The 16536-nt window shown below is 49.7% G+C and overlaps 2 protein-coding genes and 1 pseudogene across 2 annotated transcripts in view; 2 read left to right on the forward strand and 1 right to left on the reverse strand.

Annotated features, from left to right (window-relative positions):
- The first annotated feature begins 1113 nt into the window (after positions 1 to 1113).
- Positions 1114 to 10677, forward strand: VAMP3 (vesicle associated membrane protein 3). Its single transcript, XM_040645730.1, has 5 exons — positions 1114 to 1258; positions 3401 to 3482; positions 7087 to 7245; positions 8002 to 8053; positions 8890 to 10677. Coding segments are annotated over exons 1-5 (315 nt in total). The 5' UTR covers positions 1114 to 1256; the 3' UTR covers positions 8910 to 10677.
- On the reverse strand, positions 2562 to 3394 carry LOC121106399 (annotated as a pseudogene).
- Positions 10678 to 16410: 5733 nt separating the features above from the next.
- Positions 16411 to 16536, forward strand: part of PER3 (period circadian regulator 3) — a gene marked incomplete at its 5' end in the record, with an annotated part of 31632 nt that continues 31506 nt past the window's right edge. Inside the window, 1 exon segment of the mRNA XM_040645535.1 lies at positions 16411 to 16531. Within this exon segment, the coding sequence (XP_040501469.1) occupies positions 16411 to 16531 (121 nt within the window).

The raw sequence follows: 16536 nt of genomic DNA on the forward strand, positions 1-16536 counted from the left end.
CTCCTTTCCTTTCACTGCGGTGTCATCTTGTCTCCCTGGTAGTCCCTCTTTCACGGAGTCCCGTGTGGATGCTCCTGCCAGACCAAGGCCACAGGATATCTCCCAACTCCACCAGGCCCCAGTGGTTTCTAGAGCCCACTGCATTTAAATGACATTCTCCTTTCTTGTATATCCTCTTTATTCTGTCTTATTTTCACCTGTACCCCAACCTGCCCTTTCTGGTTGGGCGGTGCAAACCATGTCCATTTCCACTGCTGTCTTTGGTCATGTTTGTTCATCCCTTGCCTGGTGAGTTCTCTTCTTATCGACTTAACCCAACTCAAATCCCATCTCCTCTGTGACACTCTTGTTTATTCTGATACACACTAACACTTCCCTTTTCAAATTATTACATTGACGGTCGGAAAAGACAGTTCGGTATTTAAGTATTTTATTTTTCATTTCTCATCTCATCTGCCGGTTGACCTGGCAGTGTTTTGCATTGTTCTGTTTCTTTTTTTTTTAAGGTAGGCGTTGTCAACGTTGGTAGGAATACTTCCAGTAGCAACTTTAAATACATTGCAAAGTAACTTCCTGCATTTGGATTTGTGACTCCGCCTACAGCCGTTCAGAAGTTGAGGACCTACTCTGTGCCGGGGCCCGGGAATACAAAAATGTGGAAACTAAACACAGCTCCTCATGGCCAGGCTCCCCTAAACAGATTGTAGTACGGTCTGTGCAGTAACAAACATTTGAGTCACAAACGAGCACACGAAGAGAGGAAGTCTAACCCTATCAACGCCTGTGATAAATACCCCAAAGGGACTTCCGATCTCATTTTAACAAGTTTCCTAGGGAAACGTGGGGTCTCCAGGACCACTGGGTTAACGCGGGACGTCAAGCAGAAGCACACAGCCCGCAGTACTGTCACCTCCAGGGAAATGGCTCCCGGCCCAGAATAATGTACCACGCCCCCGCCCTCATTTACCTACACAGTCCCCTTACAGTGCCTAATGCGCACCCCAGCGTCGCAAGGGCGGCGACGGGCAGAGCGTGCCCAGCGCGACAGAGCCAGGTGCACCGCCCGGCGCAGTTAGCTCGCGCCGGACCGCCCAGCAATCTCGGGTGGCCACGCCCCCCGACACCCCGCCCCTTTCCGGCGCGCCCCTTCGCGGCCGCGCCCGGCAACGTCATCTGTCCCGCGCCACCGCCCCGCCCAGCTCCCGGCCTTCGGTCCCGCTGCGCCGCTCTGTTGACCGTCGCCCGCCGCCGCCAAAATGTGAGTGACGCGGCGAGACGCGGGGCGGCCTCGGATTCCGGGGGACGGTGGCCCGCGGCTGGGACCCTCCCCCGCCTCGGTTCCCCCCGGCAGCCGCTCGGACGGGGCCTGCGCGGTGGCTCCCGAGGCCCAGGGGTGGGCGGCGGTCCCGAGGGTGCGGGCTGCAGGCGGGCCGAGCCAGCCCCGCCGCGCAGCCCGCAGCCCGCGGCGGTCGGGCGATCGCGGAAGAGGCGGGGCGGGCGGGGGCTTCCCGGAGCTTGGAAACGCCCCCTCCCTCCCCTGCCTCTACCTGGATTCCACCCCTTCTCCCCTTTCCCTAATCCCCGGCCCGAGGCTCCGGAGAGGAGCGGTGGCCTCTGCCCTAGACCTGGAGCGCCTGTTCGCGGCCTGGTGCTGGGCTGGGCTCCGGAAGTTGCAAGGGAAAGGACCTCAGTCCTGTGTACAGAGGCACCAGTGGTCAGAGTGGACTCAGGAGCAGAGCTGTGGACCTTCCCTCTTTAAGCAGAAGCCGTCTTGTAGTGGCTCTTAAAAACATGGGAGTTTCCGGTGGTCACATTCAGAGAAAACTGTCAAGAGTCACAAGGACCCTCTGTCCCCTCCCGCCTGTTCATCGCTCACCTGTAGAGGAGGAAGGAATGGGTGCTTTCCCTGGGTTCCTTCTAGGGGCTGGGACCACCCCTCTGGAGTGTACCTGCTGAGGCCGCTCTGCCCTGAAATCACAGTGGTTAAGGTCTAGATCCGTGGGATCCTGTGGGACCTGGTCTACAGACAGGCTCCACTGCAACCAGCTGTGTTGACTTTCTAAACCCCACTTTATGCTTTTATAAAATGGGGTTAATAGTAGTACCCCCTTCAAAGAGTTATAAGAATTAAATGAGAACATGCTTGGAGAAAATGTGCCAGTACATGGTCCTTCACTGTTAACCTATCAGAGAATAAAAAAGTGCAAGGGCAGGCATGGGATCTGCTACATCCCTGGTCTTTGACAAATGGTAGGTATAATAGAACTGGAATCAGTGGCAGCATCAGTAGCTGTTGTATGCAAGACACATGGTAGGTGTTGTCTTGGATACAGGGAAGAGACCTCTTAGACACAGGAGTCTGTGATCTCTTAGGGAAGGCAAGACATTACAGATGCCCCTTGAACAACGTGGGTTTGAACTGTGCAGGTCCTATTACACGTGGGGTTTTTCTGATAAATACAGTACAGTACTGTAAATTATTTTGTCTTTTTATTTTCTTAACATTTTTTCTCTAGCTTACTTTATTGTAAGAACACAGTGTGTAATACATATAACATACAAACTGTGTAAATTGACTGTTTATGTTATTGGTAAGGCCTCGGTCAACAGTAGGCTATTGGTAGTTCACGTTTTTGGAGGAGTCAAAAGTTACATGCAGATTTTCAGTTGTGGGGAGGGGAAAGGGGTCGGCGCCCCAAACCCCACCTTGTTCAAGGGTCAACTGGTGTGCATGGGTGTGTGCAAAATCAAAGCGTGGCCAACCAAGTAATGGAAGCAATAAAGACTTCAGAGCCACAGGTGGTCAAGGAAGATCTGCCTGGGGAGAAATAGGCATTCAGTGAGGATTTGAAAAGAGGAGTACCTTTTAAGAGAGGGAGCACTGCTTCATCTCACCTTTTCCACTCACAGCACCTCTCCTCCCTGCATCTTGATGTTCCTGACCCTGTTTCTGTAAATGAATATATTTCTCCGTACTGGAAAAGTGGCATTCTGTAATTGTTCATAACTGTGGAAACGAGTCTTGCCACAATGAGAGATCAGAAGAGTACTGAGTGCATTTAAGTAGATGTGTGCCTTTAAACAATAAAAACTTAGAAGATAAAGTTTTCCTCTCTTAGGATCCCTGGTGTTAAGATCAGGTGCTTCAGCGATGCAGAGTAGAGCTTATTAAACCTTCACTTTAGACTCTGTCACTTTTCACATACAGATGAATCTTGGAAATTATAGAGGAGTTAGAAGAAATGTCATTAGAACCTTTGCTCATTGCTGTAGGAAGGATTTCTTTTTCTGCTTTAGTTATAAAACTTCTAACAGCGAGGTCTTGGAATAATGTCTTCATACTTACAGAAATGTATTTGGAATCAGAATTCCCTCATGCTTGTGCCTTTCCGCGTTTCAGGTCTACAGGCGCACCTGCAGGTCCAAGTGCCGCCTCTGGCAGCAGCCGCAGACTTCAGCAGACTCAGACTCAAGTGGATGAGGTATTGCTTGCAGACGCTGGAAACAGTGAATTTTAAACCAACATGGAAACACTCGGGAAAGAATGCTTTTTAGAAAAAGTATCATAAAAGCAAGAGTATAAAGGAAATTTTGTTCCATAAATGTGACAGATGAGCTAAGCTTCTGAGAAGTCGGTCTCCAGGTGTCATGCTTGTGTTCCCATGACCAGATCTTGTTCTGAACCACAAATACTTCTGAGACCATTCCTCCAAGAACTACTTTATAAGATAGAGTTTGCCACAATTAAAAAAAAAAAAAAGGAAAAGAAAAAAAAACCACTTTATAAAATAAGGTAATAGAGTTTTAAGGATTAGATGTCTAGATTGTTCAAGCCAAGACCAATCCCTCCAACCAGATTTTTCATCAGAACGCTTCTTACAGTAACCTGACGTTCTGGTTACCAGGCTTGAGGAAGCCTCTAGAACTCAGTTCCAACTGTCACCCATTCATGTACAGAAGTCAGACGCTGGCCAGCTGCTCTAGCCCAACAAATCGATATTTGTGGAATTCTTGAGTTAGAGGGCCCTCACGGCATCTTTTGTTCTGCTTTGTATATGCAGACCCACAATGAAAACTGAGACGTTCAGACTAGCATTCTGTAGCCTGAAGAGCTGTCAGTGTCCAACAAAGACATCTTGGTCTTTTGCACTTAGCTGCTTTAAAAAGCAGAGTTAGGGGGCACCTGGGTGGCACAGCGGTTAAGCGTCTGCCTTCGGCTCAGTGCGTGATCCCGGCGTTATGGGATCGAGCCCCACATCAGGCTTCTCCGCTATGAGCCTGCTTCTTCCTCTCCCACTCCCCCTGCTTGTGTTCCCTCTCTCGCTGGCTGTCTCTATCTCTGTCAAATAAATAAATAAAATCTTAAAAAAAAAAAAAAAAAACAGAGTTAGGGGTGCCTAGGTGGCTCAGTCGGTTAAACGTCTGCCTTCAGCTCAGGTCATGATCCTGGAGACCCAGGATCAAGTCCCACGTCCGGCTCCCCGCTCGGTGGGGAGTCTGCTTCTCCCTCTGCCCCTCCTCCTCCCTCTCGGGCTCGCTCGCTCTCTCACTCAAATAAATGAATAAAATCTTCTAAAAAAATAAAAAGCAGAGTTAAACTTAGGTTAGATTGCATTATTAAATCATTTGGTCATATTTTGGTCTCATGGTTTTGTTTATGAACTGAATTCTGAAAATTTTACATTTCCATGGTAAGAAACCCATTCTAAGTCCACCCTGGATGAAACTTTTGTGTACTTACAAAAGCAAACTGGGTCTTTTTTCTTAACCAAAGGAATTTTAAGGAGAGGTTGTTGGGTTTTTTTTAATTGAGGTAAAGTTTACATAACATACAAGTAACTATTAACCAGTGGTGTTCAGTATATTCATAATGTTGTGCAGCCATTACCTCTGTCTAATTTGACTACTTTTGCCTCCCCCCGAAGAACAGTCTGGACACGTGTCATCACCACTTCCGGTTCCCCTTTTCTCCCATTCCTGGCGACCTGCAGTCGGCTTTGTGTCTGTGGGTTTGCCCGATCTGGCTGTGTCCTGTAAAGGGGGTCGTGCACCGTGTGGCCTTCCGTGTTTGGCTTCTTTCCCGCAGCATGATGTTGCCGATGGCCATCCACGTCGTAGCATCTGTCAGTACCTCCTTCCTTTTTGTGGCTGAGTGGTGTTCCACGGTGTGTGTGTACATGATTCGTTTTTCTGTTCATCTGTGGAGGGGATTTCTGAGTTTCCACCTTTTGGCTGTCGTGAATAATGCTTCTGCGCGCCTGCCTGGCCAGATTTCTGTGTGGACGTGTTTTTATCTCTCCTGGATACGCACCTAGAAGCAGGAGTGCTGGATTACGTGGTCATTGGTGTGTTTCACTTTTTGAGGAACTGCCAGACGTGTCCACATTCCCTCCAGCAGCGTCCGGGGCCTCCTGCTTCTCCACATCCTCACCAACCCTTGTTAGTTTCTGTTGTCCCTGAGGGGAGCGGTCCTCCGTAGTGAATAGGATTCAGAGTGGTTTTGGTTTGCGTTTCTCTACTGACCAGTGGTGTCGAATTAGGTTCATGTGCTCGTTGATCATATGCTTTCTTTGTAGAAATGTCAATTCAAGTCTACTGGCTTTTAATTGGGTAGTTTCTCTCTTTGTTTTGGGGTGTAAGAGTTCTTAATATATATGTATTCTGGATGTTAAACCCTTCTTAGGTAACTGATTGGCAAAAAGTTTCTTCCATTCTGGAGATTTTTTTTTCGCATCCTTGATAATGTCTTTTGATGCACAAAGGGTTTTAATTTTTAAAAAGTTCAATTTATTTTTTCTTCTGTTGTTCTTGATTTGGTGTCAAATCCATGGCCAAATCAGAAGTTAGAAAGATTTGCTCTTATGTTTTCTTCTGAGAGTTTCATAGTTTTCAGCTCTATGCTTAGGGCATTGATCCATTTTGAGTTAATTTTTATATATAGGGGGAGGTGTAAGGGTCCAGCTTCATTCTTTTGCATATGGCTGTGCAGTTCTCCTAGCACCGTTTGCTGAAGAGACCATCCTTCTCCTCACTGAGTGATCTTGACAGCCTTGTCAAAAATCAGTTGGCCATAGATGTTTGAGTTCATTTCTGGATCCCCAGTCTGTATGTCTGTCCTTATGCTAGAATCACGCTGCTTTGTTTACTGGAGCTTTGTCGTAAGGTTTTGAAATTGGAAGATCTTAGTCCTCCAACATTTTCTTTTTCAGTATTGTTTTGGCTATTCAGGCCCCTTGCAATTCCATAAAAATTTAAGGATTGGCTTTTCTGTTTCCAGGAGGGGATGGTAGGGGGAGAACGACAGTGGAATTTTAATAGAGATTGTCGAATCTGTATATCTGTACAGTGCTTGAGGCGTCTTGCCATCTTAATAACAGGAAGGGTTCCCATCTATGAACATGGAATGTCTTCCCATTTAATTAGGTCTTTCATTTCTTTCAGCAGTGTCTTGTAGTTTTCAGTGCACAAATCTTTGGCCTCCTTCGTTCAATTTATCCCCTAGGTATTTTATTCTTTTGGATGCTACTGTATATGGAATTATTTTTTTAATTTCCTTTTCATTTATCTTGTATAGAAACAGTCTGATTTCTGGGTGGTGGTCTTGTACCCCGAACCTTCACTGAATGTGTTTATTGGCATTTTCCATATATGGAATCATCTGCACATAGAGATCGTTTTACTTCTTTCTTTCCAGTGTGGATGTCTTTTATTCTTTTCCTTGCCCGGTTGCTCTGGCCAGAACTTCCAGTACAGTGTTGAACAGCATTAGTGAAAGTGGGCACCCCTGCTTGTCTTGATCTTAGGGAGAAACTCTCCATCTGTCACCACTGAGCATGGATGTTAGTTGTGGGCTTTTCCATCAATGTCCTTTATCACGTTAGAGAAGTGTTCTTCTATTTCTCGTTTGCTGAGTGTTTTCATCATGGAAGCGCGAGGCACTCCCCGCTCCCTCCTTTTTAAATGGAAGTATGGCTCCAGGTAATAAAGTGCTGTCCTGAAAGAAAAGGTGCCCATTTACTTCGCTGAGAGTTCTGCGTGTTCTCCCCTTCCTTTCTGCGTGACCTGGTGTTGACCGTGTTCCTTCAGGTGGTGGACATCATGAGAGTCAATGTGGATAAGGTGTTGGAAAGAGATCAGAAGCTCTCGGAGTTAGACGATCGTGCAGACGCGCTGCAGGCGGGAGCATCCCAGTTTGAAACAAGTGCTGCCAAGTTGAAGAGAAAATATTGGTGGAAGAATTGCAAGGTAATTTTCTTTTAGCTGGTCTTTACATGAAGTCACCCTCTGTATTCCCAAGAGGGCCAGCCGAGGCTGCAGGTGTGGGAGATGAGTGTGACGTCCCCTCCGGGGCAATCTGGATCGACTTTGAGTCTAAAGCGCTGACTGCATCCATGCCCCTTTCCCGTCCCCTCAGCCAGGAATGCTCCATGAGCCGTGGCTGACCTTGGAAGCGTGTAGAACAGGAATGTCCGAAGTCGGTCACAGACCTCAGCCCAAGGCCCCGAGCACAGCCTGGCAGGAGAGGGCTGGGCGTGGCGGTCCGCTAGCCTGTGATTCCGTGACTGGGGCTCCAGCGTCACAGGATGGGGGGGCCGGTGGGCTGAAAGCCAGTGGGCTCCACAGACGTGCGGAAGCAGCCCTCCAGCTGCGTATCCCGAAGCGGGTCTGCGTCTGCCGCAGCCCGAGTGTGTCTTGCCCCCTTACTGGTATCGGGGACACTTTCTGACGCACAGGACAGCTTAGTAGCCCTTCCTTGTGTGAGGAGCTCGTATACACAAGCGAATGCCTTTCCACGGACCACAAGTCATTTGACCATCTTCTAAAAAGCAGATAAATGACCGCATGCCGTAATTGAGAACAGTAAATTTAGGCTTTACAAATTAGGAATTGTTTCAGATTGTAGTGCACCTTAACGTCTCGGTCAGTGACTAGAATATTGTACTTTCCGGTGAGCACACGATCTCTGCTTGGAAATGTGAAACGGTCTGTGTTTTGTCACAGATGTGGGCGATAGGGATTGTCGTCGTGGTCGTCATCATCATCATCATCATCGGTGAGTGTCCCTGGCCTAAACTCATCGTTCAGGTCTTCTCGGTCTGGGCGCAGCTGATTCCACATACAAGAACTCAGAATAGAAGTTCCCGCAGAACTCTTAGTTTATCCAAAGATTTTCGTTTTCTTCAGTAAATGTTTTACATATTTGAGTGTTATTTCACTAAAATCCAAGGGTTTTTTAAATATAAACATTGGTCCTTTGAAGTTAGAGAAAATGTATTCATTTCCACTAACGCATCTGTTTTCACGGAGTACGTTTTCATCTGATATTTCCTTTTACAAGAAACAGTATCGTCTGTTGATTAAAAGCGTGACTCCCTGTTATCCACCGTGGCTCCGTTCCCGTCCGGCTGCGTGGCCTTGGGCAAGCAGATTAACATCCTTGATCCTCAGTTTCTTCCCTCGTAAAGTGGGGTTGATAATAGTACCCCCATATGTTTGCTGTGAGGACACCACTGCCCAATAGATAGAGCGTGTGGGGCGGTACCCGGCGCATAGTGGTAGTCGTGGCCGGAGGAGTAGACGAACCCATGCAGACGCGCGTGCGCGCTGAAGCGGGATGACTGGCGTTATTACCGCTGCTACCGTACGTGATCCTGGAACAGGCCGTTGCCGTTTGTAGCCCAGGGCCTGGGAACCATTTGCAAAAGCAGTTCGCCCCGTCCCTTCCCTTGACAGTGCCCTCAAGCCCTCTACGAAGTGCAGAGGGGCCCCTGGTGAGAAGTCGGCCAGACTGAATTGCGCGTTCAGCCTGCGGCCTTCAGTGTTGACCCGGGCTTCAGGGAGAGACTGACCGCTGTTTCCTCTGCTTCTTGTGTCTCCCCCGCTCGCTAGTGTGGAATGTTTCCCCGTGAAGAACCCGTGCAGCCCCGGCCTGCTGTTCAGGAAACCTCTTCAAGACGTTTGACTTAGAACCTGCTAAATTCTCGAGCTCGCCTACTGTTCTGTCTAAACTGATTCTTTTCTGTTCGTTACGGTAAAGTTTAATTTCTAGGAAACGTGCCTTTGTCATGTCATGAGCACTCCAGACTTGACGTGCGGCTGATGGAGAGGATCTCTTAAGTTCCCGAGGGTCGTCACCTCGAAGTGATGTTGTCGGATGAATTGCCATGAATGCCACTTACGGGAATTTGTTCCAAGTTAGCCATCCCTGTCCTATGACATCCTCAGAACCACATTCTAAACCTTTCGGTGATCAGATTTCCAGTTTGTGCCTTCCAGAAAGAACACTACTGCCTAACGCAAATCTGTAACGATAACAGGTTATGCCTTATTTTGCTATTTCTCAGATTCCCTCTAAGAGAACTCTCTACTGTTTATAAGCACTACTGACTCTTGCGCTGTATTTAAAATAAGATGTGGAGGAAGAGTTGTTGCTCTTACATTAGATATGAAGATGTTTGCTTTCTTGTGACTGTTTTTGTATCACTTGCTAAAAATATTATTTTAATCAGAAGTAATAGCCTCTTTAAAACATTTTTATAGAACTGTGGCTATGACCAAAGTTTCTATTTTGCCAAAAAGTTGAATGCCAGTACAGTGTCCTTAAGTTGGTTCCTGACAGATAAATTCAAAAAAGTGACAAATGGAACTTAAGGTGCCCTTCAGAATTAAAATGATAATATTGTGCGTGAACCCTCTACACCCTAGCAGGCCTTTCTTGCCTTTGGAGTGCGGTAGGCGGTGCGGCTCCCCCTCCGATTCAGCATTTCTCCCAGGGGTGGGAGAAGGTTTAAGCGGGACTCTGACCATGTCATCCGTAGAGACTGAGTTCTACCCAGCAGTTGGCAGATGGTCAGCCGTGCACCCCACTAGGTCTCTGCTAATTGTGTGAGCAACGGTTCTGCAGCCTTCAAGTGAGACCGTCTATGAACTGGTCGTTAACTGGCCCAGACCCCACAGACGATAGCCTCCGGGAGTTTGTTTCCTATTTTTATCTGTATTCCACTTCCTAAATCTGTCTTCTAAATTATGCTTTCAGTTGGGCATTGGTCAGGGGCGGATGATTCTTCCCAGGGGATAGCTAACCAGAGACACTTTCTTTCTTCGACGTCATGGGCTGTCTGCACAAGATGCTGCTTTGGAAGTAGCTTTGTCACCTGAGGGACTTGTGTGTGTGAGACTTGGACCATCAGGGCGGTGGCCTAAGGATGGGAGTTCAGGTAGGCATGCAGACAGGCGGGGGTGGGGGGGTGGGGGGCGCTGAGGGAGAGCTGCGGTGGTGGTACCGCTCTGGCCCGTGGTTACTGGAGAGTTCTAAAATTCTTGTTCACGTGCTAGCATGTGACTTACAAAGCAACAACAGTTGAGGGACACCAGGACACGGGCTCCCTTTAATATCTGTTCCCCTGGCCTCATGGTGAAGACATGCCCTGCAGGGCACCCAGCTGTGAGAAGGGAGCAGCCGTCAGTGTGGGGCGGGCCGTGAGCCCCCCACCCCGGCCACTCGGGGGCGCTAGCCGGGTCTTTCTCTGAAACCTTGGTGCTCCCTCCTTGCCTCGTGCCCAGTCCCACGTAGCCGTCTGGCTCCTGCATTAACCCAGGGGCACCTCGCTTGTATCTGTGCATTTAGCTGGGAGCTCACCCACTATAATGAACTGAATAAACTGTTTATAAACGTAATTCCGGTATCTGTGTTGCTTGTGGAAGAAGAGCTGTGCATGGTCCAAGTCTTAAAAAGGGCCGTCCTTGCTGCTGCCTTTACCTCCCACTTAGAAACCCCAAACTCCACTTTCTCTTCCTTCTCCCCAGTCTCCTTCCCGAGGACTCATTGCTTAGTCCCCAGCATTTCCCCATAGCCTAGGGAACCCAAGCAAACCCTTCCCCTTGGGGAAGTGGGGGGCTGGCTTTCTCACGATTACCAGAATGCTCAGGATCTGGCTTTTGAGTTTCTTAAATATATGCTCTTAAAAGAGTGACGTGCAGTCCTGGCCCTGTATCTGGTAGAATAGGGAGCTGCCTACGTGGCACGCAGGGAAGGTGACGTGGATGGTCAAGGTACTTCTCCAAACATGGCTCTCAGTTTGATTCTGCGTATCCTTCCCCCTGAATACACTTCCCCTCTTAATCTACCACCACTAGGAACAATAAAATACGGGTGGAAGTAGCCTTTGCTTATGGTTACAATAAAACACCAGTTTCCTATATAAATCTGGGAGAAAAGAGGTTGACTTCTTCCCACTGCCTTGACCTTGGGTAGATGGTTGCCTCTTTCTTGTCTGGCGTGCCATGTATCCTGGCAGAACACTCTCAGTTGAATTGTGCACAGTGGAATTTGTTCAGGACCTTAATATAATGAGATCTATGTAAATTTTGGTGCCATTTTCAAGCTTTTGAAGGAAAATCTACCATAACGGGCTCTTTTCTGCCTCTCCTGTAAACGTCAGGATTCTTTGGCCAACTGGGTCCTCAGCCAACTTCTCTTTCCGTTCTTCTCCCTCTCCCTGGTCAATCTTACCTATTCCCTCGTCTCTAATCATTAACGTACTGATGATTCCTGACCCAGTGGACACAAGCCTTTCAAACTCAGCATGGACCAAACAGAATTAAGCATTCGCCTGCCACATGCTCCTCTTCCTACCGTTAATAGTGTCTGTTCCAGAAAATGGCATTACCATCCAACCAGTATCCAACGCCAGACAAGTCCACTGGACTTGTTGGTATTTTTAGTCACCATACAGATCACTCAGAATGGGCTGGAACGCTACCTAATAAACATTCCCCAAATCTCAATGGCTTGAAGTTATTTCCTTGATCATGCCTCATGTCCAATGCCAGGCAACAGGAAGGTTCTATCGTCAGTCCCTCCGGGGGGGACTTCCTGTAAACATTTGTTTCGGGTTATCACTGTGGCAGGAAGGGAACATCAGGAATTGTGCGCTGGCTCGGAAAGCTTCCGTTTGGAAGTGGGGTTCTTATCTCTGCTCACATTTTACTGGCCAAAGCAAGTCACGTGACCCTGCCTAACCTCAGAGGTGGCAGGAAACACATGTCACCGGAAGGAGAAATGTGATGTTTGTGAACATTGGCGTCCTGATGACAATTTCGGTCAAAGAATGAGGCAGATTCCCCTTGACTCGTAAGTATTTTCGGATGAGTTGTGCACCCTACATGATCATTCTATATTTGCATCACTAACAGAACATTTTTTTTAAGTATGGTAATTTTTTTTATTGGTTTTGCGTGAGGATTGTTTGTTTAAAATTGACTGCTTAGTGCATTTAAAAATAGCGTTCTTGGGGGCGCCTGGCTGGCTCAGTCGGTGGAGCGTGGGACTCTTGCTCTCAGGGTGGTGAGTTTGAGCCCCACGTTGGGTACAGAGATGACTTAAAAATAAAATCTTAAAAAAAAATAGCATCCTTATTTACAACTGAGCCGCTTTTCATACTAGCAGAAAATTCAATCTGTAAAGCCACAATTTACTAAATAAGCCAATTATGGCATAATTATTAGAAAATAATTGATATTTTTTCTCATCCTTTAAGTAGCAAGCTAAGTGCATTTCAAAATCTTCCACTTGTCTTTATACCGTCAAGACCATGGCCAATCCCCTGTTAACACAAGTGCCTGCCTTTGGCCCAGGCTCTGGACCCGAGCCTAATGGAAGCCCTCCCTCCAGCAATTGCCTGTTGTCTGCAGCTCTTCCTCCTGCTTCATCCTCTCTCCCTCCCTGTTGGATCACCCCATCAGACCCCAGTCGTGGTCCCCACATCCCTCCCTTGGGCAAACAAACATTTGTCTACAGCCCCACGCAGCCAACTCCCTTCCCACAGCTCCCCGTGATCACTGCCTCACATTGAACTTTTCCTTCAGCCAACTCTGCTGAGACATCTTTAACCAAGGTCATCGTCTTGGTGAAGCGCCACAGAAATTTCTCTGCCCTTGTCTTGCTCTGCGTATCACCAGCATTTGATACAGTTAATAGCTCTGTCCTTGAAATATTTTATCTAGCTTCAATGACCCAGCATTCTTCTGCTTTTCTTTCAACCCATCTGTGGCTCCTTATTCTTCGCTTGGTTCTCTGCGTGGCCTCTCAATCTCCGTGCCTCCCCTCTCCCTCAGTCTTGGCCTTTGGCCCTTTTCTATCTGCATTCTCATGTTGACACCATTTCACCCATGACTGTAAACGCCATAGGGACTCTGGCCTCTCCCAAATGTCAGCCATATCTCCATCCCTGGCCTCTCCCCCATGTCCCGGGCTGAGAGATCCAGTCACCCCCACCTGACAATCCCACCTGCATGTATAATGCGCTCCTCAAACACGTCTGCGAAACAAGTCTCCATTCTCCGCTCATCAACACTTACTATCCCCAGACGTGTCCATCTAAGTTGCTGACCCATGACACGCAGCACTGCTTACACCAAAAACCCAGGAGTCGCCCTTGATCACTGTCTCGCTCTCTCTTCTCACAACATACATTCAACTCATCGGCAAGCTTCTGTGCCCCACAGGCATCCCACGTCCAGCCTCCTCTCACCATCCTTCCTGGCACCACCCTAGTCCTACCGGTCCTCAGCCCTCTTCTTGTAACTAACAGCTTCCTGCTAACCACACCTGTGTAGAAGTCTGGCTGATACAGATCTCTATCTTGCTTAAAATCCTCTTTCCACTACCTTTAGAAAAAAACCCAAATTGCGTTTCCTAATTATAATCTGGCCCTTCCTAACTTCCTGATCTCCCCTCACACTATTCCTCCTCCTTCTGTGAATTCTCCAAAGTAGAGGGTCTTTCTGGTCCTTAACAACACACCTGCTCTGTCAGCACACCCCCTGTCAGGTCTGGGGGCCTTTGCAGGTGCCTTCTGCCCCCTCCGCTGGGTCCACCCCCCCACACACACACACACTCAGGTCTCAATTCGCCTTCTCAGAGAGGCTTCCCCGATCACCAGATTGATGTGTCTGTTGCCTCCTTCACCCTCCATCCCTGTCCCAGCTACACTCCATCCTCGTTTCATCTTCCACACAGCACTCTCCACTTTCGGACCTCTGTGCACTCGCTTGTGTTTCCCGTCTTCATAAAAGGTAGACGCCCTGAATGGCAGGGACTTTTGCCACCGTTCTTTCTCAGGGACCACAATCATCCCGGCCTAGATCATCCACGCAATAAATACGTGTTGAATGAATGCAGTTCGACAAAACAAAACTGGAGAGGAGAGGGAGATCGGCCATCATTTCGAAAAAGGAGGTGGTTTATCCAATACATGATATGAACAATCCCCCCCCACCCTTTTCTGTACAATTCCTTTATTCATCCAATAAAGACTGAAGATTTTTCATGTACCAGGCACTGGAGAGGGGTGGAGCTCTGCACTTCCGATGAGTTGACACGCAATCTAAAAAACCTTCAAGCTGGTATTTTTAAAAGGACTTCGCCACACCTTCCTTTTCTGAAACCGTGTCTTCTACATGCACTTGTCTTCCCCCCGTTGCCAAATCAACCTGTAACTTGAAGAAGACCAGGGAAATGTTTAGAGTCCGTCGTCAAAGTTCCGTTTTTGAAACCCGGCTTTGATCTTCCCGGGGCTGCTCTACTGCCGGGGGCCTCCGAGCCTCAAGAGCTGGCGGGCGCGAGAGCAGGAAAGTTATGCAACACGCAAAAGGGAACCCGAGAAGGCGCAGACGAGGCGCTCGGATGTGCAGTGCTTCTTCCCGCGGCCCGGGATTGGTCGGACCCGCGCTCCAGGGCTACCCCCCCACCCCCGCCCCGACTGCCCCTGGCACCTGCACGCCCAGCCGCCTGGTTGCCCGCCCCTCACGTGGGGGCCGGTCAACCCCTCCCGGGTCCCGCCCCCAAGTGATTGGCGGCTCGAGCACCCTATACCAGCCGCGCTTGGCTCTAGCCGGCCGTAGCCCCTCCCACCCCACCCCACCCCCGCCGGTACCCTGAAGGGGGCGGAGCACTCGACTAGCGCGGCCAGACCTCCGGCCCCCTCCGGGCCCCTCCGCCCCCCGTCATCGCGCCGGCCTGCCGGGATTGGCCGAGCGCGCCCTCCGCCCGACACCCGGCGTTACGTAACGGGCTCCGGGGCCTTCTCCCCGCCCCCTCGCCTCCAGTTATGTAACACCCCCCCGCGCAGGCCCCACCCCCGGGCCAATGGGGGCGCGCAGAGTCGGCCGCGGCTGCCAATCGCTCGGTCGGGGGGCCGGGCCGCATCTCTTGGAGCGCGAGGGGCGCGGCGCGCGGCGGGCCTGGGGACTACGCGGGTCGCGGCACCGCGGGGCGAGCGGCGGCGGCTGCTTGTGAGTGCTGTGCCGGGCCCGGGAGGTCTCTCCGGGTCCGCTCTCCGCTGTGGAGCCGGCGGCCGGGCGGCGCCGGGCCGGGAACCTGGAGCTCCTGAACTTGGCGCCGGAAGCTCCCTCTGCCCGGGTCCAGTTTCTGGGTGCGTGCCGCCCGTGCGGAGCCGCGGGTGGGCAGGCCGGCGAATGGGAGAGTCTGGCCGGGGAGGGGGGCGTCTGTCACACCCGGCTTCCACAGCACATGGTCCGTGTCATTAAACCCCTGTCCCCACTGTGTCCCCGCCTCGAGCTGCTCCCTCAAGCGGAGCCATCCGAGACTGCATGGAGATCCTGCAGAGGCAACTTCGTCCAGGTGACCGGGCATCAGTATTGGCCGGCTCCTGATGACCGATCATTTTCCCTAAGGCAGTGGCATGGACCAAAATGAGAAATAAATTCCTGTCGCTGATTGCGAAGTGAAACAGAAGCAGGAAACAGACTGAAGGCTGCCGAGCAAAAGATCGACCCCTGTGAAGACCTGGGAACGTCCAGCGGTGAATGTCTAGACTGCAGGGGGAACGAATCTCAGGAACTTGAAGGACCACAGGCCTGCGGCTCTGAGGCCGTGGGGCGAGGAAAGGAGGAGATGTGGAGCCAGAAATCCCAGCTGGGGAGCCCACAAGTGGAGAGCCGCAACAGGTGACATGACCTGGTTTGTTGTTGTTCTCGGGCTAGTACAGGGGAAGGGGGGCTTAAATTGTTTTATTCTTTTGTTTGTAAGCCTAGGAGAAAGTTTAGGGGGATATTCAGACAACTTGGAATGAAAAGCTCTGGGAAACTGAAGAATTACCAAAGAGTACCAGAAGTCCAGAAAGAGTGGTTAAGGCTTTAGCTGAGCAGGGAGTGGGGGAACTGCAGTGGGAATGAGCAAGAATGGAAAATGTTCGATGTTTACTAGTTTCTTTGGCCAGGATCTCCCACCTGTGCAAAGGGGAAAAGAAACCTGTGAACTAAATGAGTTGATCCGCGGGATGCACCTTAGAAAGTTGCTTGGCACATCGTATGCTGCTCTTCTCGTTGAAAGTGTGAATTGACGGTTTGGGTTTTTTTTTATCTTACAGTGAAGAGCAAGACTGAACTTCTGAAGAACTTATGATGGTTGTGCAAGAAATGAAAAAATACTTCCCATCAGGGAGACACAGTAAGCCAAGCACCGTGGACGCCCTCAACTATGCCCTTTGCTGCGTACACGGTGTACAAGGTAAA

This window comes from Ursus maritimus, unplaced genomic scaffold, assembly GCF_017311325.1.
Source record: "Ursus maritimus isolate PB19 unplaced genomic scaffold, ASM1731132v1 scaffold_32, whole genome shotgun sequence".
Taxonomy (NCBI): domain Eukaryota; kingdom Metazoa; phylum Chordata; class Mammalia; order Carnivora; family Ursidae; genus Ursus; species Ursus maritimus.